Consider the following 24,548-nt stretch of genomic DNA (forward strand, 5'->3'; position numbering starts at 1 on the left):
ACTTCATCCTGAAAAGCCCCAAATAGAAACCCTAAATCAAAACCCCCAATGTGAAATCAAAACCCTAAATCAATAAATGTGAAATATACATACCTTATTAATTGAACAAGTGAAAAACGCCCTTCCTCTGTTAATATTTGTTCCAGCAACACGCCTAACAGCCCTTCTACCACAACCACAAAAAAGAACAACTTGTGATGAAACTCTTGTTCGAGATGATGATGCATTGCTCCTCTGCGACATTGTTGATAGTAAGAGAGAACGAAATGGTGCGATTTTTGAGGTCTATTGAGATGATTAGAAGTGCAAATATGGAGGAGGAGGAGAAGAGGGCATAGGTTCTATTTAAGGGTTATGTTAAAGAAGAAGAAGAGGAGGAGGATATATGAGGGTTTTTTACTTTCGTTTTGGTCCCTCATTTCATTAAAATAAACGAAATTAGAAATAAAAAATCTACATAATCATGTCTGTGTGGCACTTAACGAGCCACATCAGCGATAACTGACGGCGTTAACTACTCCATTCACGGCAGGGACTAACGTGACTAACAGATTGCACTTTCAGGAACTATTTTACAATTTATCTCGATTGAGGGACCAAATTGACAGCGAGTTACACTTTCAGGGACCAAAATGACTATTTACCCAATAAAAAATCCATATAATCATGTCTGTGTGGCACTTAACGAGTCACATCAGCGATAACTGACGACGTTAACTACTTCATTCACGGCAGGGACTAACGTGACTAATAGATTGCACTTTCAGGGACTATTTTGCAATTACCGTAGTTGTAATTACAGTTGCAACGCAATATTGAAGCTGTATTGCCAACGACACCTTAAAATCATGATGAAATGTTCTTAAGATAAAAATCAAACGATTTGGTTAAAAATAAAAGATATAAATAAAACTAGTATAATGTAATGTAACTGGAAGATAATCATATTATTATAGTATGTGACTAGAATTTTAATCCTCGGACCTTACAGAAAAACATCCGTTGAGAAAAATTAATTTCTTTAACAAATATTTGTACTTGGAGAGATTAATCTGTATATTCTTTGCCTTTAAAAAAAACATCTCTATATTTGAAATAAATAAAAGGTGTAATTAAAAAACATTAGTTTTCAAAATAATGCTACATATCCGGTTGGTTGTTTGCAATAAATTCGTCTATCTTCATAATTAATAGACCAATACGACATGTTATTTTAAAATGTGAACATTAAATTTGAGCGGGTTGCTAATTTCCCGCTGAATTTGGTTATCTATTCCGCATACATGCAAATCGCAAGGAAATATTACTAATACAGTGAGATCATTATTAGTAATTTAGTACTATCACTATTCATTATTTTACCCACACAAGATTATTATCAAAGACTAAATTATGAGAGAGAAAGTAGCTTTAAGACAAAGTTTGTTACAAAAGCAGAAGCAAACAAGAGTTAGTTGCAGTGTGCTGTGTGTGACACATGATTTGCCATTGCAAAAAGGTAACGCCGCTCACGAGTGGCAGGTAGCAGAAGATAGAGAGAGAGAGTGAGAGAACCCAAAAACTCAAAAAAAAAAAAAAGAAAGTAAAAAGGGCATTTGTGTGTGTGGTAAGGTAATTATGGGGGCATGGATGAGAAACCCATGGTCACAGATCTCTGATGAAGTAAAAAAAGCTTTTTCTGCAACCAACCAACAAACAAAGAAGCCACACACCAAAAAATTCCAAAAAAGACCATACCTTTACTACTTCCTTCTTCACTTTAACATTCTTTGAAACCATACAAAGACAAAAGCATTCCTTCACAGTTCACACCCACCACCACTATCCTAATCCCATTCTCTCTCTCTCTTTCTCTCTTACATCTCTTTCTACCTGCTTCAACCAACATGTCATGGCCACCTCCCTCCTTTTCTGTGTTATTTGACTTAAAATCTCTGATTTTGCATTCCTTTTAAAAATAAAATAAAGAGGTGAAAATGTCGGGGACTAAACAAAAGTAACCGTCCCTGGTTGTTCTGTCTAGTTCTCTGTTGTATTCTCTCTTGTGCTTTTTTGGTACTGTGTACTACTTAAAAACGTACTGAATTCAAATTCAAAGTCAAAAAGTATGAGGAAACATGGATGGCAGTTACCTTACCATCCTCTTCAGGTAGTTGCAAATTTTGATTCTTTTTTCTGCACAAGTTTTTATTTTTTATTTTGTTGTTGTTTTGTTTATTCATTTTGGAAAATCTTTGTGAAGGTGGTAGCTGTTGCTGTGTTTCTGGCTCTGGGGTTTGCCTTCTATGTGTTCTTCGCTCCTTTTGTTGGAAAGAAGATGTATCAGTACATTGTCACTGGCCTTTACTCACAGCTGGTAACCCATCTTCAAATTTCTCTGTTTTTTATTTTTATATATGTATATGTATAGACTCATTTGCTGCTTTCTAAGTTGGTTTGTGGAAGGAGTGAGATCTGTGATATGTTTTTTTTCCTTTGCTTTCAGATTCATGCGTTTGATTTCTTTTGTGAATCTGAATTTTGTTTCCAGTTCATGATTCCTTCTCAATTCTCATTATATAATGTACCTGATAAGGGAATTTGGTTGTTTGTTTTGATCTCTTAAGTCCCTTTCCCTCCTCCAATTCTTACATCCATTTTAAGAACATACCTCTAACAAATAGATATCACGAGACATGTTGAACTACAATTTCAAAGATTTATTTATTTTTTTGTTTAAATTCTTTTGATCATTAATTACCACTTATTTGAAATTTCCTCTTTTCTTAGAACTATATTGGTGGATCTATTTGTTTGCAACTCGGGCACAATTTATATGATAGTAGGAATATGAAATTCAAGCCAATTTAAAATTTATTGGATATTTCATCAATCAATTTTATTTTATCGTATAGTATGTTTTCAAAATATAAGTAATGTTAATTATAAGATTGCATGCCTGTGTTCAATTGATCTAAAATTTGATATGCGTGACCATCAAGTCATATCACATAATTCAATGGTGGGATTTGTGAAGACACCTTAGTGGAACAAGAGAAAAACTCCATGCATTGGTCAATACTTTAAATTGAACTATTCAGTGTCAAAATTATATGAACAAGGGAATAAGTAAAATGTAGAATTATTTTAATATTACTACGAAATGCTACGTTTGAGCTATATGATACTGAAAGTTGGGGTGACAGAAGTGTCTCTTATTCTATCCAAGCAGACTGCGGAAGTTGAAATTATCAATATTTTTAATACTTCATCTTTTGAAAGTTAGCACTAACCTTTACAGATGTTTGCTTGGAAAGTACTGTAGATTTTTGTTCAGGTGCTTTCTTTTGCATTTGGGATTTGTTTTCAATGTAGTGATATACTGATATGCACTTTATATCATTTGATATTTTTCCCCCTTCTGTTATCTATTTTGGTTACCCTTTCTACTATGACTCCCCTAGGGCTAGGACTGTTATTTTCCCGTGAAAGACATCATCATTGTTTAGTGATATTTCCCATTTTTCCAGATTATTAGTGTCTTTGGACTGTACATATGGTGTGCAGCAGCAGATCCAGCAGATCCAGGGGTTTTTAAGTCCAAAAAGTATCTTAAAATCCCAGACAGTAAAAAGCTTGCTGAACTAAAGAATTCTAAACTAGGTGAAGAATCAACTTCATCAATGCATGAAGCAAATGCTTCAATGGTTGGATCTAATTCTGTGGATAAAGAGGCATTGGGAAAAATACGAACTTCAAAAGATGCTTCGAATTCAGTAGAGAAGAGTACATCATCGTCTTGTTCATCCTGTATCCTCTTGGTTTCTTCTCCTTGTGCATATATCTGCAGCTGCTCTAGTCCAACTGAGAAATCTTCTGATAAACAAACAAGTGAAGATGGCATGTTCTATTGCAGTTTGTGTGAAGTTGAGGTGTGTAGAAAATTTTGCACTAGAAATGTATTGTCCCTTTCAAATTACTGTTTGTGTTGTAGGTGAAAACATAATTTTGCCTCGACATTAGTGCGCGCAGAACTTCACAATTACTTTCTGTTACAAACTCATGTTTACTCTGCAATGCTTAGATGGAAAATGAAGTTTATATCTGAATAATAATATTGTTAATGTTGTAGGTTTTCAAGTACAGCAAGCACTGTAGAGTCTGCAACAAGTGTGTAGACCACTTTGATCATCATTGCCGAGTATGAGTGCATATCTTCTTATTCCTTTGCTTATATCACTTGGCCTATGTTCTGAAGGACTGTTGCTTCCTGGGTTTTGCAGTGGCTTAACAACTGTATAGGCAAAAAGAATTATCGACAATTTTTCACCCTCATGGTTGCAGCTATGCTCTTGGTAAGCTATATTTGTCCACCCATGCCTTGCTCATATTTGCTGATACTACTTGTATCCCTATAAAGTAACAACTCTTTTTCCCTCTTTGAACCATCCCAAACCTGTCTCAGTAATTGTTGTGACGTGCCATATCCTATAGAGCATCACAAGCATGATTTTTTATTTTTTATTTCCTGGTTATTTTCATTATGACTAACTAATGACTATACACGATTTTTGCACCTTTGAGATTGCAGTTTATTCTTCAATGGTTGACTGGGATACTTGTGCTTATCTGCTGTTTTGTCAAGAGGAAGGAATTTTCTGTGGATATCTCCTCCAAGTTGGGAACCAGTTTCTCTTTGGTTCCCTTTGTTCTTGTGGTGGTGAGTATTCTGGTTCTGCTGCCCCTTATTCACGTGTGCATATCATGTGAATGTGATTACTGTATTTCCATAATAATGGCAATTTTTTTTATTCTTCTGAAAAATCAACTTATTTTTGTTCTTTTTGTTTGATGAAAATCATTGAGACTATTTCCGTATGCAGCTATTCTTATATTCACATGTGAAATTTTTCAGTCTATCTGCACCATTCTGGCTATGATTGCTACCTTACCGGTTGTTCAGCTTTTCTTCTTTCATATTCTCCTCATTAAAAAGGTAAGGTTGACTGTTGTGTGGTATGTTGATTATCTGCTTAACACTTCTTTTCATTTTAAGGCACATCTTAAATAGTTATTCATATATGGGACAGCTTCTATTCAAGTATTATTTTAGTCTTATGTAGAGAAAAAGAAGAAAGATAAAGGAATATACAGAATGGGTAGTTGGATTTATTTTGATGGTTGTGTACTGTACCCTTTAAGAGAAGTTCTTGTTTAGACTATGTTTATGCAAGTTGTGTAGACTAAACTAAACCGATTAACAATTGACAGACCATCATTTTACATTACATTATGGTTATGTTTAGTTACCTGTTGAGAAGCCGCTGTACACATTTCTAGGGAGGAAATGTGAAAGGATTTTTTTTTCTTTCCAGTTTGGCCTAATGTTTGTTTGGCTCTTTTTTAACAAAAAAAAAAACACTAAAAATTACATAAATTCTATCACATTCCTTACATTTACACCGATAACATGTTGATGGTTTAGTCTACACACCTTGTATAGACAAGATTGATAAATCTCACACCTTTTGGCTCCTAGTAGGCAATAAAACGTCTTCTTTAGGGCAAAATGCAAGTTTATGTCTTAATTCTCAGTTAATGACAATCACATTCAGTGCTAAATACTATCTAGGTACAAACATAAGTGTTAATTATTATAGTTATTGCTGAGTGACTCAGGGACTCAGCACATACGATTACATCATAGCAATGAGGGAGCAAGAGCAGGAGCAGCTAGGAAATGGAGGTCAGCAAAGTCCCCAAATGTCAACTGTTAGCTCATTTACTGGATTGAGTAGTGCAAGCTCCTTTACTACTTTACACCGAGGTGCATGGTGCACACCCCCTCGCCTGTTGCTTCAAGATCAGGTAACTGTTTTTCTATTTAAACTTGCTTTATATATTAATGTTCTTTGTTTGTGTCTTCTATGTTTGGAACTTTTTCTGCTTAAAATACATGTATGCATTGTGCCTCTCCTGCAAAAACTTGCATTTGTATGGTGTTGATTTGAACTTCTTGCATAATTGCATCTGAATACACATCTTTCATTTTATTGAAGCATGCTGCTGAGAAAACAGAAAGATAACGATGGCTTGAAGAAGTTACCAAAAGAACAGAAAGTAATTGATTTGTTTGTGATTATTGTGTAGAGCAAAGCAAACTTATTATGCACTGAATGTTATGTTCCATTAACTGAATAAACATATCAAGAATAGTGTTGCATATTAACTTCGGAAGTTATTGTAGCTTTGTTGGATGGTTTTTGGCAGTGTGTATATCATGCACAGCATGAGGCAACCTTTCATCCACTGGAAAACTAAATTTATGAACTATTAAGCTTGATCGTTTGACTTTACTCCTTTAGTCCTTTTAAGTGAGTTATTCTGCTATGTCATTTAGTTGTTTCTAGATTGTAAGTATTATTTTATTTTTATGTTCTTTCTTTCATTCACTTGCTGAGCTCCACCTGTTTCATTTTTTCCTTCTCTTTTTTGGGGCATTGGGGTGTTATCGATTGCAGTTTGATGTGGTGCCCCCAGAAACAGCATCTGTAAGTTCAGTGGGGAAGAAGACAATGAGAGAAGATCCATTAAAGAAAAAGAATCCTGGAACAGTCAAAATTAGTCCTTGGACATTGGCACGCTTAAATGCAGAAGAAATTTCTAAAGCTGCTGCAGAAGCAAGAACAAAATCCAAAGTTCTGCAGCCTGTAACAAGACATGGTGAGGCTATCAGGCTAGAACCAGAAAGCAGTTTTAGTAGCAGTGGCCGAAGAATGGTTCCCAGAATTGAGAGCAATAAGAAAGGAGCTAGTAAGCGGATTCATCATCCCGCCAACTTGTCTATGGAGTCCTTGACAAAAGTTTCTGCCAGTAATACTGATAAAGGCTTGAGTGGGATGTCTAGGTTGGCCCCTCTCCCATTTGAAGCACACAACACATTTCAAACAAGTCAACCAATGTCAAGCTCAGCTGGGATTGTTCCTTCATCTCCTGAAAGCAGTTTAGACTCTCCTGATATTCACCCTTTTAGGGTGTCTTCATCAGGTGCTGAAAAAGCAAGACAGCTTGCAGTTGCAGGTGCTTCAGGTGCTGGTGCTGCAACTCTGAAGGAAATTTCACTGTCAGGTTCAACTAGTGATGGATATGAGGCTTCTGGTGGGGAAGATAGTGACCGGGTTGTTCCTTTTAGGATTGTTCAGAGATCTACAAATTGGACTAATCTTTTCAGAGCTGATCAGGATGAGAGGGCTTTTAAAAAGCCTCAATCTTCAACCATTGTTGGTCATAGATAGTAGAAAGTTGTCAATTAGATAACTATCTTTCTGACTATTTCATGGGAATTATTCATTCTTTGACTTATGAGCTAGAGGTACTTAAACAATCTAAGATGATGCTCGCAAATTTTGGGATTTGGAAGTAAGGCTTGAGCATGTGTATCATGTGGGAACTTAAACAACAGAAAATACTGTTTGGGCCCACTCAATGTCAAAGAATCTTATAATCTGGAAGTCATTGAACACATCCTTTATGCATCTAACCCCTTTGACAAGTTTGGAGTGTGTTCAGGTCGTACATGAAGATCCAAACGACAGGCTTCTCCAAAAATGGATAAAACCAACAAACTTGTCAAAGGAGTTGAATGGATGAAGGACATGTTTAATGACCTAGTTTATGAGATCCTTTGACACTAAGTGGGTCCAAATAGTATAATTGTTGTTGTTTAAGTTCCCACACGGTGAAATTTTCCCACATGATACTAATTACCGAGCCACAAGTTGGTTGAGTTTGTCAAGTTTCATCCATTTTTTGGAGAAGCAGGTTGTTTGAATCTTTGGGTACGGACCCAGACGAGCACCCGAACTTTTTAAGTCTTAGATGGGTAAAGACCATGTTATTTTTATCAGGAGAAATCGAAGTGGTTGATTTGGGAAGAGAATTATTCTCTCTACCTCCAAGAGGCTAACAATTGGCTAATTTAACATATCTTCAATTCATATTCTTCTCCAATGAGTTCTGCTGTATGCCTGCATGTCTCAAAAGTAAAATGGCTGAAACTAATAAATGTAATGTTGATTTTGGATAGTACTTAGATAAAATTGATTTTGGTTATTTTAATAAAAGTAATGTTAGGATATGTTAATAAAAATGATTTTTACTATTGTAATTGTAACTGAAAACATGAAAATATCATTAAAATAGTATTATAACAATAAGAGAAGCAAAGAGCAAAAGTTACATAGAAGTTATAGGAGAGTTTGAAATCAATTTATGCAAAACAAAAAATGCGGTAAAAGATAGGAAAAAAACTCTTCAAAAGTGAGTTTGCGGCTCTTGCACAACAATGGTGTAATTTTTTTAAAAAAAAATTATCATAATGGGTATATTTAAAAAAATTACAAAAATGAATAAATCATGTTTTGAAGTAGAGTTTACCATGAAGAAATCCTACTTCAAAGCACAATTGTTTTCCAAAAAACTATTACGCTAAAATTATATATGCTCGTACGATTTCAGTTTTTTTATTATTATTAAAAGTTGAAATCATATGTTAAAATACAATTTCAACATGTTTTTTTAAATTATTTTAGAAATAAAAAATATTTTAAAGAAATGAAAAAGTAAAATCGTGTTATGAAAAAAAAAATCCATTATGATAATTTTTTTGAAAAAATTACCCATTTCTGTAATTAACCCTGAGCTTGCCAATAAGCTGCACAAGTAAAAGCATATTCAGAATTAAGAACATGTTTATTTAAATTAAGTCGAGGGAGTATATCTTTTGTAAATTTAAGAAACAACCATAGTTTAAAAGAGCCTCTTTCAAACAGAATCGGTCACTGTTTTAGAACAAAAAAAAAATCTGTCACTGGTTTCATTACCTATAATCTAATATATGAATAATAAAGAGGATATCACCATTTGGCCTTTTTCAGTCTTTTTTAATCTTTAATTGTTATCAGACACAAACCACTCCACTATTTTGTTTCAACTTCCCACAACATTCATTAAAAGAAATGGAGCCAACTAATCAGATTAATCAGTTAAAATAAAAATAAAAATAAAAATCTAATTTTCAAAGAATTAAAAACGCATACAAACAGCCACAGCAGTTCCTGTCTTTCCCCAGTAGTTTTAAGTTTCAACATAAAAGAAACTGATTTTTAATTCTGAAACTTTATTTTGGGGTTTATTTATGAGATACGTGAATACTGAAATGATATACGAGGAAGATAAAAACAAGTCTGAGAGATAATTGCATTTGATTCCAATCATAACTTCTGGTTTTAACACTTTGCCTCCAGACCTTCAAGATCTGCCACCACTGATTCCATTATCTATAATCAATAACAACAATAAAGATCTATAACTACAATAAAGGAATATACTTATTTGATTTCCACTTTTTTTCAGACTCTTTTAGCAAACCACTCCACTATTTTATAGTACCTATCTTTCCCCGCAGGTTTCAACATAAAAGAAATTGATAATATCCGTGATATCAAATACAAATCCCCAACATCAAAGGAGAAAACTCATTTTACTATTTTTGTTGACAATTTTTTTTTCAAGTATCCCACCTATATGCAGTTACTATTATTCTCGGCTATATTAACTCCCAAGTCTCCAACACCAATACCTTGGGCACAATTTGGCCAAGGTAACAACACTTGCACACTTCTAGTTCTAAACCTTCTGCGACAATTCTCATTCTGATAAGCTTTAATTCAAAAAAACAAAAAGAAGTTATAATCATAACCTCACCTAATTTTAATACTACGCGTCTAGAAATCACAATTTGTTAACTCAGGAAGAACCATTTGCTAATTCTCCTCATTTTTCGGTAAAATTGCAACCTCCATACAATCATTCTGAAAACAAAACCATCCAATCATTCTAACATCCATCTAAATAAAAAATAATTCGCCCAAACCAGAACCCAGACCGCCATCAATTTCAAGCTTCAACCGAAAAACAGAACAACACAAACAATATACACATTTGGGATCCACAAGTTCCACACTTTCTATTTACCAATGTACTAATAATTAATTATTAATCCACTAGTTTACACCACTAAAAGCTTGGGATAGATTACACTTACACTCGCTATGTTACAAAAAAAGTTTCCCCAAACCAGCACGCTACACTACACACGGACAACGGAAACAACGTGAGGCACCTTGCCATCATCAAATGGCAAGCAAACGTACTGCCACGCAAACTCCTCGGCGATCTCAAGCGCGAGCTCGCCGTGGACGGCCTTGCAGTACATGTAGAGGACGGTGTCGGCGGCGGCGTTGTAGAGCATGAGGAGCATGAGGAGAGTAGAAGTGAGGACGATCTGGACGACGAAGGCCCAGTCTTTCCAGGCCCAGCCGTCGACGGAGGCGGTCCAGAGGAGGAGGGCCTGCATGGAGGCGAAGAAGAGGAAGCAGGAGGCGGCGAGGGGTCTCATTCCTTTTGTGAGGGCGGCGCTTCGGCAAAGAGATTGGAGGCCCCAAGTGGACTCGACGACTGCGACGACGGGGGCGAGGGTCCAGGACACGCGGAGGTAGACTACGGCGAAGAGGACGAGGACGGCGGAGATGGCGAGGAGGATCGGGGGCGAGGAGGCGGTGGAAAAGAGGAAGATGGTGGGGAGGGAGAGGGAGAGGAGGAGGAGGTGGGTGAGGACGGAGGTGGCGAGGAGGGGGAGGAAGGAGGTGAGGATGGAGAGGAGCGCGGGGAGGAGCTTTACGGGGCGGCCGAAGAAGCCGTGGAAGACGCTGTGGGTGATGGAGGCCAGGGCGAACAAAGAGAAGAACACTACAAAGAGGAGGAAGAAGAGTAGAGGGAATGAGAACGGGAACGGTAGTAGTGGAGGAGGGGTTTCGGTTAGGGTTAGGGTTAGGGGTTGGGGTTGGGTTTGGCGGAGGAGGATGTGGATGTGAGAGGAGTGGTGAGGGGATAAGAGAGGGAAGAGGAAAGGGGAGACTATGAGAGAAAAGGAGAGGGGGAGAAGGAAGATGACGGAGAGAGCTAGGAAGTGTCGGGAGTGGGCGTTGATTATGCGCTTTGATTCTAAGAGGATTCCCCATAGGTTTAGGTTCGTTGCTGCTGCCGCCATCACTGCGCTGCTACTCTGTAATGTGAATTGGGTGAGATGATGGAAGAGGGAGAGGCGTGTGGACTGCAAATGAATCGTGAAGGAGCAATTGGATCAAAAAATAATAATAATAAACTACTAGTGATCTTGGTTTCCACTCCTCCTCTCCACAACCATGCCATGTGTCGCCGTCACTACTTATTTTTAAATATCTTTTCTACTCTCATAATGTCTAATAATTTAATCAACCGCTCCTCTAAAAGAAAAATAAATAAACAACTGCCGGTTACCATTGTCTTAACCCATGGTTTTTTTTACTACATGAGAGAGGGGGATATTATTTAAGTAAGGTTATTTGATTAGCGGGAGCAATGACCGTAATTATTATTAATTATTAGATTTTATATAATTATTTAATTATTTATGTGTTAAGTCAAAAGATATTTGTGTCTTAAAATAAATTAATTAGGACATTTAATTATTTTAGTTAAATATAAACAAATACAAACGTTAAAAATTGAGTCTTATAACTATGAGATCCTTATAAGATTTGTGTTAAGAAAAATTTTATTGTACAAATTTATTATAATAATAAGGAAGTAATTTATTATTAGTAGTTTCAATGTGTCAATAACAAAGAGTGAATCTTCTACGTGAAAAAAGAACATGCTATAAATAATAAATGTTCAAATGAATGCATTCATCCAACAAAGACTAAGTGAAGGATTCTATTTGTTGTTAGAAAGCAAACACCTTGATCAAGGGATAGAATTTGATTTGTAGAACTAGAATTGAATGTAACTTAACACTTATAACATGTGAAATTAGTGAAACTTGATGATTTGCAAGAACTAGACATGGTCTTAGTGCTAAAGACAAATTAATGTAACTCTTTGTATTTGATCTTTATTTATTTTATTTTTGTTTTAGCTAATCTATAATTTGAATTTACTTTTAGATATTTAAAAATATCTTTTGCTTGAAAAAATCATCTTCATCGTCTGATTATGTTTTCAAAATTGTTATCTATTTTATAAAGTTTTTCTTTTAGATGAAAACTTTGTTTAATTGCCATAAGATTTTAAAAATTTCTAAAACCATAATTCAACCTTCTTTCATGTAATATTTGTCTTTACATTATGAAAAATGAAAAAAAAAATAAACATTAACTTTTTGCAATCTCCCAAAAAGTAATTAAAAATATATATTTATATAAATTTAACGTGTTTTAATGTAATCGTTTAATTATTTTTTAACTTAAATTAATTTATTCATTCTAGTTAATTGATTATTTGGGTTATTATATTTATTTCAGTAATTATTTGCATAAATTCTTTACATATTAATTTAATAACTATTTATTACTTTTTATTTGAAAAAAAATAAAAACAAATTAACCTACTAATAATTTCTTCAAATAATTGATGTAAAATGTTAAAATCAAAATAGCAAGAGATTAACTCGGATAATTTAATTGTTTGATTAAAAACTTAATTATTAAGGCACCCACACACGTATATACACTATTCATAAGCAAAGATATATAAGCAAACAAAATTAATCTGTTAAGAATTTATGAACATAATTGTTGCTAAAAGCTAATCTAATGAATAATCAATTAACTCAAATGATTAATTAATTTAAGTTAAAAAATCATCAAATATAATAAAACATGTCAAAATACTATTTATGATGGGAAATTTTAAAAAATAATTTAGTAGCAATTTTCCTTAATAATTACAAAAAAAAGAGTTAAATCAATGAAATAATCAATTTAATTAAAATAAATGATTTAATTCATTATCAATATCTTATAAATTATAGGCTTAAATATGTTTTTATTCTTGATATATACCCGACTTTTGCATTTGATGCCTAATAAATTTTTCCTTCGAATCAACTCTTTGATATTTGAAATTTTTTATTTTAGATCACTAGTATTAGTTAAGTGATGACGTGTCCCTTAAACATTTGATAGCATGATTTATGACGACTAAAAAATCATCCGTATAGCTTTTATACGCTATTAATATGTGTAAAATGTTAGATTTATTAATTAATCTATATATTTTATGAAATAATATTAATGACAAAAAGGAAGTTAATAAAACTTGACAATCATAATAGAAAGAAAAATAAAATGGTTAGAATCATTTTTAGTATACCTTTTTCACAGTTTTTATATGGTTGTATACAAAATAAAATAAAATAAAATATAAGGTGAGAAATAAAAATATCTAATTTTGGTTGACTAAGGGCTAAAATAATGTTTTTAGAACTTGTAAAATATGTTGTTTTAATTTTAATATTTTAATTTTAATTTTTTTGACTTTAGCATCTCAGGTATATTTATGTTTGATTTTACTATATGTTATTAGTAAACTTTTGTTAATTAATAACGTGATTAAAAGAGTGTCATATCATTAAATCTAAATCATTTAAAAATTATTGACTCAACAACTAAGTCATTTTTACCTGATTGTAATTTTGTAAAAATAAAAATGTGTCAGGTATCAAAATTAAACAAAACTAAAGGGGTAGGTACCAAATCCAAAACACCCATATTTTAATTTATAGCTAGGCATCAAAAAAATATTTTAAACCTAAAAGTAACTATTTGATACTTGTAAAATAGGAGTATTCTTTGGTTTTGGAACCTAACATTTATTTTTGTTTACCTTTGGTAGCTGACAAACTTTTATTTGTGAAAAGGTATCTATTGTGAATGACTTAATTGTTGAATCAAGCATGAACTTGATGATGTCATGCACATGACCACAATTCACTAATGACAAATAATAAAATCATACATAAAAATATTTGAAGGGTTAAAATTGAAAAAATTAAAGTTTAAGTGCTAAAATTAAAACAACCTAGTACTAAAAAGTTATTTAAATCGTAATAAAGATAAGAACATGCACTTTTTAGTCAAGCTTTATTATATACCAAGCTAGGATGATTACCAATTAATTGATCATGAAAAAGGTTTTATATAGATAGTATATAAAATTATGAGTTACCAAAAATATTTATATATTTTTCAAGAGTAATTGTTTTAGAACGGGTTCCCAATATGCTAAACCTTAGTGGCATGCCTCCTTAGAAACCATAAGTTACTATTTTGATCTATATGCGTCCAACATATTACTTAATCAACAATTGACATCAACAAAACAAAACCACGTCAAAAAAAAAAAAAAAGACATCAACAAAAATTCATTCTCATTAGCATCCATTACAAACAGATGTTACAACATGAAATTTTCACATTTACCCCGCAATAACTTAAACAGAATAAGTGACATTTCCATCATGGAAGGGCAAGCTAACATATTCCCTCCCAAACTCCTCTGCAATCTCACCATGATTGGCCTTGCAATATATGCACAAGACCGTATATCGACCCCAATGTTAGAAAGCATGATCATCGCAAGCAAAAAAGAAACCAGCACAATGTATACCCAATTCCACTCCACAGAAAACCAATTTTCAGTACTTCCATCAGAATCCCTCATCACAGATAAGCAACCCAACACAGAGAACACCGTGCAGAATCCATAGAAGAAGAAAGAAGACAGAGCCACCCTTCATTCCACGACCACGATCGCAGCTACCAAGTTCCAGTTAACTTGCAGATATATCAGCACAATCAGCAAAGGAAACGCAACAAAGAATAACCCAGTTCCGTGGACAAGCTCAGCCACATCATGAGTGAGAAGAACCAAGAGAAGCGCATATAAAAGAGAGATGCAAAAGACGACGGCTTGGGAGACGAGGAGGGGCAAGAAGGAAACCGGGATGAACCGGATGGCGGATTGGAGGTTGATGGGTAGATGGCCACTGAAGAAGTGGAAGACGCTGTAGGTGATGATGATCGATGACTCCACAGGTGGAGAAGAGAGAAACGAAGAGGGAATATAGGAGAAGAAATACTATGAGAGAGCTAGGGTTGGTGTTGGCGGTGATTCGCTGGTGAAGGTTGAAAAGGTGGAAGAGGGTGGGAGAGAGGATGAGATGGGGAAGAAGAAGAGGAGGGTGAGGGTGTAGAAGTGACGAAGGTGCTTTCATGATGTGCTGAGACTCAGAAATGAAATCCATGAGGGTTTTGGGGGCCATGTTTTGGGGAAGGAGAATAACAGGAAACTGAATTATTACAAGGGATGATAGAGTTTTGTTTAAGTATCTGAATTACATCCTCTTGATTTTGTTTTTATAAAGGAAAATTGAGGAGTGCAGCACAAATTCTATTACATTTTTGCCAGATAGAATCATAGTCGTGTTAGATAAAATTATCATAGAGATAAAATCTTGATATGTATTTAATGTTCAGAACTCAAACAGTAGATATTTGGTTAAATTAAAATAATAGAAATTTTATTACATTTTCTCAAACACATATTTTAACTTTAATTGTATTATGGATCAAAAATTTTATTAAAAATTATAAAATTAGAATTAAAGTTTATTAAATAAAATTTGGTATTCAGAAATTTTTGTAATTTCTTAATAAATTTCACCCGATAATAGAAGACGTGATAAAAAAAAATGTATTAAAAATAATGTATCTAAAAATTTCTTGCTAAAAAAATTAATAATCTTGACTTGAATAACAAAACGATTTAATTCTTTTTAAACATTTGTTTTGTAAGTTCCTAGAAGCAAAGGAAATGACTTTTCAGCAGAAAGTTTTTATTCGATCTTTTAATATAGAAAAAAGTTTGTTCACAAAAATATATTTTAATGTACCGAGTTAAAACTTTTTTTTTCTTCTTAAAATATCAAGTAAAAAAACAAACATTATTTAAATATATGCAAGGAAATTTATATTGCTTTTTTATTGACTTTTTGAGGACTACACTTTTACCGTCTGAAATAAGGTAACATCAATATCTAATGGCGAGTTGGAGCAATGAATTATGACAATATGTACTAAATATTGAATTCAATATCGGACTTGTTCATGGTTGAACTTTTATTCTCATATTCTTGTAAAAAAAATCTATTCTCATATAAAAATTGTTCAGTCATCATCACATGTCGATTGAAGAGTTATTATACGGTTATCATTATTTTTTAAAACTTTATTATCTCCTTTACTCTCTCTTTTCTTTCGCTATTTCTAAAATTCGTGTAAATGCACGAACAAGCTACTACCTAGTTTTTATAATAACTTTAAAAATGAAATTCTAATAGCATTGAGATTGAAATAAGATTATAGTTGGCTTTCTTTTTCATGCCATATGTAGATTTTATTTATTTTTTCTCTTTCTTCCCGCATGGTTGAGTAACTAAATTCATCTTTTATTTATTTTTTCTCTTTCTTCCCGCATGGTTGAGTAACTAAATTCATCTTTGTTTGAGTTTAATGTAATTACACCACTAAATTCAATAAAATATAGTTATTGTTCTTCTTCTATCTCCATTACATGTCTTTTAATTTGATCTCCTAAATTACATGATTCTATTTATTTAATTATTTTGAAAAATTCAATTGAATTGTGAACTAAAGACTATCAATAATCTTATATCTAGAGATAAAGTAAAGATTGATGATAGTCAAAATTCTTTTTTTTTTTAATGTGAATCTTTAAGTTACATACGTTAATTAAGAATTTGGTAATAAAATCAAAGGATTTAGTTTCTCTTTCTTAAGGAATTGAGGTTAAGGTTGGTGATAACATGAACTTTATTGAATAAGAATAATTGATAACTCATGTTATAATATAATGAAGTTAAACCCTAACAATTACATACAATCATATGAACACAATTCTCTGTGTCTAGCACGCGTCCAAAATAATTCTTCAATTAGTTTTCTAACCTTAAAAGCCTTTTAACTTCCACACTTATCTTTATATTCAACACTTTAATCATCATAGTCTACTTAAATTATTGTATTTATCTAATTATTGCACAAGTCTATGTGAAAATGATACTTTACTCGTTACTTTGTTACTTGAAAAATGTGGTATTCTATCTTGTCAATATTATAATAGTCCTCATCAAAACAAAGAAACCAAGAGCAAAGAAGATTGATGCACAAGCTCTATAATAATCACAAGTATAAGAAATTCTCCAAAAGAATGATATTCAAAAGACAACTTGTATACTCAACCCAATAACCGTAACGATCAGCCTCGTCGCTACGATATTATTAACTCTAAAACGCGTAATTTTAATTCTTAAAAGAAATCTCCATAAATTTGATTGTGAAAATGAGAGTAAATTTTTTGTAATATACATTCACCAAACAACACACAAACACTTAAATAAACACACCATTATATACCATTCACATGATAAAAAATAATTTAGTTTTTACATGTATCTAAATCCAAGATTTACATGCCCAAATAAAAAAGAATTATGGAACCACTACAAAGAAGTTGATAACAAAACACAACTTTCTTCCAAAATAATTTCAACGTCATCACGTTGGCTTGGTGGCTCCCACAAAAAGAATCTTCCTCTACGTCATCTACTACTATTCATTTGCTCCCACGAATGGAGGTTCGAGATCATCATAGATACCAACCACTCAGTACAAAATTGCAAGGGTAAGTTTATTATAAAAGAAATCAACAAACATAAAATGACCATGATTAGCAAGAAAACAATAACAAATACCATAATTATATACAAATATCCATCAGTCTAACATACACTTAACAACTAGTTATCAACTTTTCCATAATTCCAATCAATCATGCTCAGTATGATGCATGCACCTGACCTCAACCCTCAAATGCAATATGGTAATGTTCACCAGGAAATAGCCTAAGCGTGTCCAAACGACACTCACACTTAGAAAAACTAGGCAACAAGTGTCGAGGTCACCCTGTCGTGCACATGCAACTCCCCCCCATGGTGATCAACCTAAGTTACAAGGGAGTTCCAAACCGAGTAATATGCCCTAAGTACAAGTATTTTTCCTTGTGAAAAACTACAAGTACTTACTGACAAAGTTTATACTATTCCCGTACAGTATGAATTATGAAACATGGGCACCATCAATGCATTGACTGTGGATAATTAACAATTCTAAGTCATCCCCTATCAGAGATGCTTAAAACTTTTTAACCACTCTATTTCTTCCATTAGGGACATCCAACTTAATCACTACACCCCTCATGTACATACACAACATACATCTTTACAATGACATCATCAACATCATCTCATCTCAACGGTATTATCAACATCAACATCATCTCATCTCATATCAACATTATCTTAAACATCAACATTTTCTCATATCACATTATCGTAAACATCAACATCATCTCATATCAACATTATCATAAACATCAATGCCATCCCATCTCTATGTCATTAACGTCATCGATAATCACATTCCACATATATACATATAGATTTCATGCCTGGGATTTACACTCCCTGGGTCTTCAAACAACACAAGTATCATACAACAACAATTCATATTATCACGAGACTGGTATTTTAGGGAAAATTCTAAATTAAAGAGGAGAACTATGGTTTGCAAAACAAACTCTTATGCTTATTTAAAATTTAATAAAGAAGTAAATTGAAGAATAATTATAAAATTTTGGGCAGAGTCTTTTTTGTAGTTAAGACTTTTCTAAAAAATTTCAACCATTTCAACAACAACATCATTCACAATTTCATTCATCAATAACAAATGTATCACATCCTATTAGTAAAAAACATAATTTTTCGAGAAAACCAGAATGCAACAGGGACAAACATAGATCACTATAGTTGGGTTCCCTAACCCCAACTATTGTGTCAAATAGGTAAACCAAAATAAACTCCCCTCACCTATGGATATCTCTCTGTCAACTCCTCTCTACGTCGCTTGGAGGTCTCTCACGTTCACGTCCGTCATTCCAAATGCAGAGTTCTATATACAAAATTGAAGACAATTTAGTATAGATTTCAAAAACAAGATTAATATCAACATTCAAGTTCGAATACCCTTGTCAAATTAAAAGGGACTAAGAGGTGTTTTGGGGTCTACTTCAAAGAGACATTATTTTGAAATTTTGATCACACCAATGTGACCGGGGTTCAATGAAGGTCACTAAAATGACATCAATTTTATAAATGATAACTTTTATAATGTCTCATTTTCAAAGGAAATGTAAAAACATCCTATTACGATGCCCAAATTATAAGAGATACTAAGAAAGGCTCAAACTAACTAGGAGAAAGGCATAGAAGTCAAGGTCACCTCAAAGAAACCATGAAAGAAAGGGTTGGGAACTCTGTTCTCTACCGAATCCTTGAGATGAATTTTGAAGATTCTGCTCCGATTAAAATATTCCTTTTTGTGCGGTGGTCTGACAGCAAGAAATGACGGCTTATGGTGGCCACTGGTGGTCGTGGATGGTGGAGAAGAAGGTGTTAGGGTTTGGGTGGCCATTTGGAGAAAAGAAGAGCGAAAAATCATGTTTTTCACACTAAAGAACATATTTATAATTTGCAGATTTCAATTATCAAGCTCATCTCGCTAAGCGAAATTCAACTTTTGCTTATGAGTGTGACATTTTGCGTTGAGCGCAATTTCTCCTTAAGTTAGAATTGCGCTTAGCGCACTTGTCTCGATAAGCAAGATGTTGAAAAGTGTTATTTTACAAATCCCAATGGTCAAGACGTGAAGGTGTGGGTTATGAACCTACAATCCACATTTGAAGATGATCCAACAGTTAAAGAGTTCGGGATCACAATTTTACTGGAACAGGTTTGGATAAAACTTGAAATTTCACAATTTCAACATAGGTCAATCAAACTCCACATAACCTAACATCCACATGAAGCAATCACACATAACTAATTCACACAACACCCCAACTCATTCAAATCAATCAAATAATCAAATAACACAAGAAATATATTAAACATCAATTTTCAGTTAGCGAAATTTCAGGATGTTACAGTAACAACATGAACACTAGAGAAGTAAAAAAAACAACATAAAAACATGTTTCTAGTATTGTCATTAGCAAAGAACTATGAGATCCAATGGGCATGAAACATTCAAAAGTAAAGTGTGCACAATGAAAGAGTCTTCAAGGCATCATCTACATAAATGAAATATACTCAAGTCAATGTATACATCACAATAGACTAACAAAATTGATGATCTCACAACATAGTTAGATTAGAGGGAAGCCTGCCTATTGTGTTTGTAGAGAGGAACTAAACAACAACACTGTAATAGCAACTTAGTAGCAAGTTCTGAAATATTTTACAAAGCATGAAGTTAGAAACATACTTTAGATTAAACCCATTGAAGAAAACTGACTATTGCTTATGCTTAGAGTTAGACAAGTGAATTTGAGGAGTGCTTATACTTAGAAAGCTAGAATTAGACAAGTAATTCTTATGAGTTAAAACCAAAAGTTGTGTTATGAAATATTATACATGGACACCTATAATTTAGAATCGTTGAAAAAAATTAAAACTCATTTTTAACATGTAAAAGAACAAAGGTCTCGAGTCTTGACTAAATGTGATAAAAGAAACTAGAGTTACTAGTTAATAGTAAAAGAAGAATGGAAATAAATGACAAATAATTTGTCAGCAAGCAAGTAGACCTAAAAAGATATATGGGAATTTGATTGATTAAAAATAAAAAATATATGGGAATTTGATATAAATGTCTAATCTAATAGATATTAATAGTTTACTTGTACTCATAATTGGTCCAATTCCATGTACAGGTATCACACTTAATATATATACGTACTAAAACTTTCTACATACTAGGAATAAGAAACTAGCATAAACTCATCCATGTAATGAAACTGACAAGAACTACATCAGCTAAGTAAGGTGATTTTTATACTTTCTATATGTTTCTTTATCAACATTGTTAGCGCCAGATTTTTTTATTAGGAAGCATTCTAATGTTAGACATGTTTAAAAGTGAAGAACTATTAGAAAATGAAATTTCATCTTTGCATTATTTCATATACTGCATTATCAACACACTAATTTATTGTAGTCTCGAATTAATAGAGAAATAGCAGATTGCTAACTTGTTGTCCCAAATATTGCCCATCTTTGTAGCATTTTACTCTTCTCCGATTACTGCTATTTTTATTTGATTACATGCATAGGTTTGTGAATGGATGCTAGTTTAGTGAATGGAACACACTCGAACAAAACTTGTAACTAAGAAATAACCCTATCCAAAAGCACAACCAATATATATGAACTAGAAATCATCCATGATCAGATTAATTTTAAACTTAAATATAGTTTATAGCAAGTGAATACATATCATATCTAAACTCCTAAAGTCCCCGGCACACTACCACAGAGGCAAAAAAAATATATTCCACACACTATTCCTCTATTATGCACAATTAGCCAAATAGTCATGGTTCCCACCAAGAAAAAAGAAGCCAAATATTCAGGGGACCACATAGGCACCAAACAAAAGTCTCCCTTGTACAAATATTGATTTTGAGTATAAACCTAAACCAGATGCCAGAGCCAACTTCTATGTTTTCAATAAATGATTCATAGTTGATTTGAAACCATTTTCCCCAAAGAACAATTGGGAGTCAAACCCTAAAGAAATGAAAAGCACCAGAGAAAAAAGCAACGTGTAAGGAGCACTCACCTGAACCAACACAAGAGAATGACACATTGTTAAGGGCAAAAGTAAAATTCCTAACTTTTGAGACCTAGGTGTCTCCAGAAACATGGTAAGAAAAAGGAAATTTGTGTTATTGCTTGCTCCATTAGATACAATGTTCTTCTTTATATAGAGTTTTGCCACTAACAAGCTCCAATGGTTCTTTTGGCATGATGCCTTGGAGGAAAGGAAAAAATACAAAAAAGGAATCCTAACATAATGGTGCCACCTTAGCCGATAAGGGGAAATTCAGGATGATTGTTGCGTTGCTGAGCACCACTCTCTGCCAGCTCATTTTTCCACGAAATCCTTCAGGTACTGTGGCTTAGTAATTTCCCTTTTTGGCCTTCGTGTTTCTTCTTCACTCGTCCTTGTGTTTGGCTCTGATTCTGCTTCCTGAATTGCCTCTGGATTTGGCTTTGCCTTTTGTTGCTTTTTGTATTCGACTATGCTTGGTTCTTGCTCTACATTTTGATGTTCTGCGCCTTCAACTATAACATTCCCATATGCATCGAAAAAAACCTTGTCTTCACGGTTGTACGTGTCCTTCAATGTCGTCCATGGTTCCCATGATGTGTCTTACGGCAGAAGTTCGGCCCATTGCACCAAAACGAGTAATTGTTTTTTGCTCCCTGAGCCTTGCCACTTTGAGTCTAGGATGGTGAGGGGAGTGATGAGAGGTTGATTATCTTCAGCCGAGTTGGGTAAGGTAATAGGGCCTGAGTAGCAAGCAATGGAATATAGGGTGAATTCGTGATGTTGATGGCAAGTCAAGCTTGTATGCTACGGATCCGATCTTTTGAACAACTTGAAATGGGCCATAAAATCTTTTAGCTAATTTAGTGTATTGACCTCCTGAAGCCGTTTGAAATTCTGATACTGGGGACAGATGTCGTACAGGATGTCACGACATCACGCTTCAGAACATGCAGATTATATTTGACAGTGTGTACAGTTTAAACAAGTAAATAACACAAGAGAATTGTTAACCCAGTTCGGTGCAACCTCACCTACATCTGGGGGCTACCAAGCCAGGGAGGAAATCCACTAAAATAGTGTTAGTTCAAGGTCTAACAGCCACTGTTTACAACCTTCTCACCTAACCACTACCCGTGCAATCTCTACCTAAGAGCCACTCTTAGATATGAGAACCCCGCTCACTCCCTCTCAATCACACTCCCGTGTTTACAAACAAATCAAAGACACACCAGAGATTGCTCTCTGAACAATAGAGATCAACTCCACACACTAGAGATCAACTCTACACACAAGAGATCAACTCTACACACAAGAGATCAACTCTACACACTCAGGTCCAACACTTGATGTTAGGGTACCATCAAGGTGGCTCACAAAACACTCAAGTCCCAAAACTCACAAAATAACTCTTCAATCCCGGACTTGGTGCAGAACTCGTGCAGCCTTCGTGTTTATATAGCAGTGAGCGTATCTGGGCTGTAACTTCTTGTGCTGGATGAGATCTATCATTCTTCTGAAAAATCTGCACTTAAAGATCTAAAAGATACAGTTTGATCTTTTAGTTTTTATCTTTAATCTTTAATCTTTAATCCCTGAACGAACTCTTCTAGTTTGTAATTCGAACTTTAATTATCTTTTAATTCGTTCCTAAAGATAGATCATCTAATCTCTTGCTAACTGCACAATAATCTGTTAAAGATATAACAGATTTATGTGTCCAGTATTTTCGGGCCAGATGTCCTGGACATCGTATCCGACATCGTGGATCCTGCAGCTTCAATGCTTTTAGCAACTCCAGTATTTTCGGGCAGGATGTCCTGGACATTGTATCCGACATCGTGGATCCTGCAGCTTCAATGCTTTTAGCAATTCCAGTATTTTCAGGCAGGATGTCCTGGACATTGTATCCGACATCGTGGATCCTGCAGCTTCAATTCTTCATTTGACATTTTAACTTGCCTTGTGCATTGTGCAGCCCGATCTTATTCCTTGACATAACGTTGGACATCATGTGCAGCAACTCCAGCTTTCCTTCATTGTCTAAGTGCTTATGTTTTAACAAAATCTTAGCCAATCTTTTTAAAACTCAGTAGAGCTAAGCACTAACACCGTTGACTGTCGCCGTGGTCGAAGTTTGACCAGGACCCAGTCCCCTTCTGTAATTTCAACATCTCGTCGCCGTTTGTCCGCAATCTGCTTCATTCTTTGTTGTGCTTTCAATAGCTTCTTTGTCAGGCTTTTGATCATTGTGTCGTGGGTGGTTAGCCATGTATCCACAGCTTCCACATTTGACTTGCCCGCCAAGTACTGAGGGATATTGGGTGGTTTCTTCCCGAAAGTAATCTCGTATGCTGACATTCCAGTGGCGGAGTGTGTTGATGTATTGTAGGACTATTCGGCCCACATGAGAAAGCGACCCCACGTTGTCGATTTGTTGTGAACAAATGCTCTGAGGTATTGTTCAATCACCCGATTCATCACCTCTATTTGCATGTCCATCTGTGGATGGTACGCGATACTCATCTTGAGTATCATCCCACTGAGTTTGAACAACTCTTGCAAAAAGCGGCTTATGAATAGAGGATCTCTATTTGAAACGAGGCTTCGCAGCGTGCCATGGATCTTGCCGGAGATCTCCATGAACAATAGAGCAACTTCAAAGGCTGTGTAATGTGCTGGAAGCAATCCCAGGTGCACGCCTTTAGAAAATCGATCCAAAACCACTAATATCACCGAGTGACCCTGTTACGGGGGCAGACCCACTATAAAATCGAGGGAGAGGTCCTCCCAGGGTCTCGCCAGAATTGGCAGAGGGCACAGTAAGCTGGAGCTTTTTTGATGATCATTCTTGGTCTGTTGACACACAAGACAGGT

The 24,548-nt window shown here is 34.3% G+C and overlaps 2 protein-coding genes across 2 annotated transcripts; one reads left to right on the top strand and one right to left on the bottom strand.

The window, feature by feature from the left end:
* The first annotated feature begins 1,457 nt into the window (after positions 1-1,457).
* Positions 1,458-7,402, top strand: LOC100815457 (probable protein S-acyltransferase 22). Its single transcript, XM_003529417.5, has 9 exons — positions 1,458-2,149; positions 2,243-2,356; positions 3,510-3,911; positions 4,112-4,180; positions 4,263-4,334; positions 4,571-4,699; positions 4,895-4,975; positions 5,659-5,847; positions 6,501-7,402. Exons 1-9 carry the CDS (start codon positions 2,108-2,110, stop codon positions 7,272-7,274), a joined length of 1,872 nt encoding a protein of 623 aa, XP_003529465.2. The 5' UTR covers positions 1,458-2,107; the 3' UTR covers positions 7,275-7,402.
* A 2,578-nt stretch (positions 7,403-9,980) lies between these two features.
* On the bottom strand, positions 9,981-11,220 carry LOC100804751 (uncharacterized). The gene has a single exon (XM_041017402.1). The coding sequence runs from the start codon at positions 11,087-11,089 to the stop codon at positions 10,130-10,132; it is 960 nt and encodes a 319-aa protein (XP_040873336.1). The 5' UTR covers positions 11,090-11,220; the 3' UTR covers positions 9,981-10,129.
* Between the last annotated feature and the right edge of the window lie 13,328 nt (positions 11,221-24,548).

Source organism: Glycine max, chromosome 7 (assembly GCF_000004515.6).
Source record: "Glycine max cultivar Williams 82 chromosome 7, Glycine_max_v4.0, whole genome shotgun sequence".
NCBI lineage: Eukaryota > Viridiplantae > Streptophyta > Magnoliopsida > Fabales > Fabaceae > Glycine > Glycine max.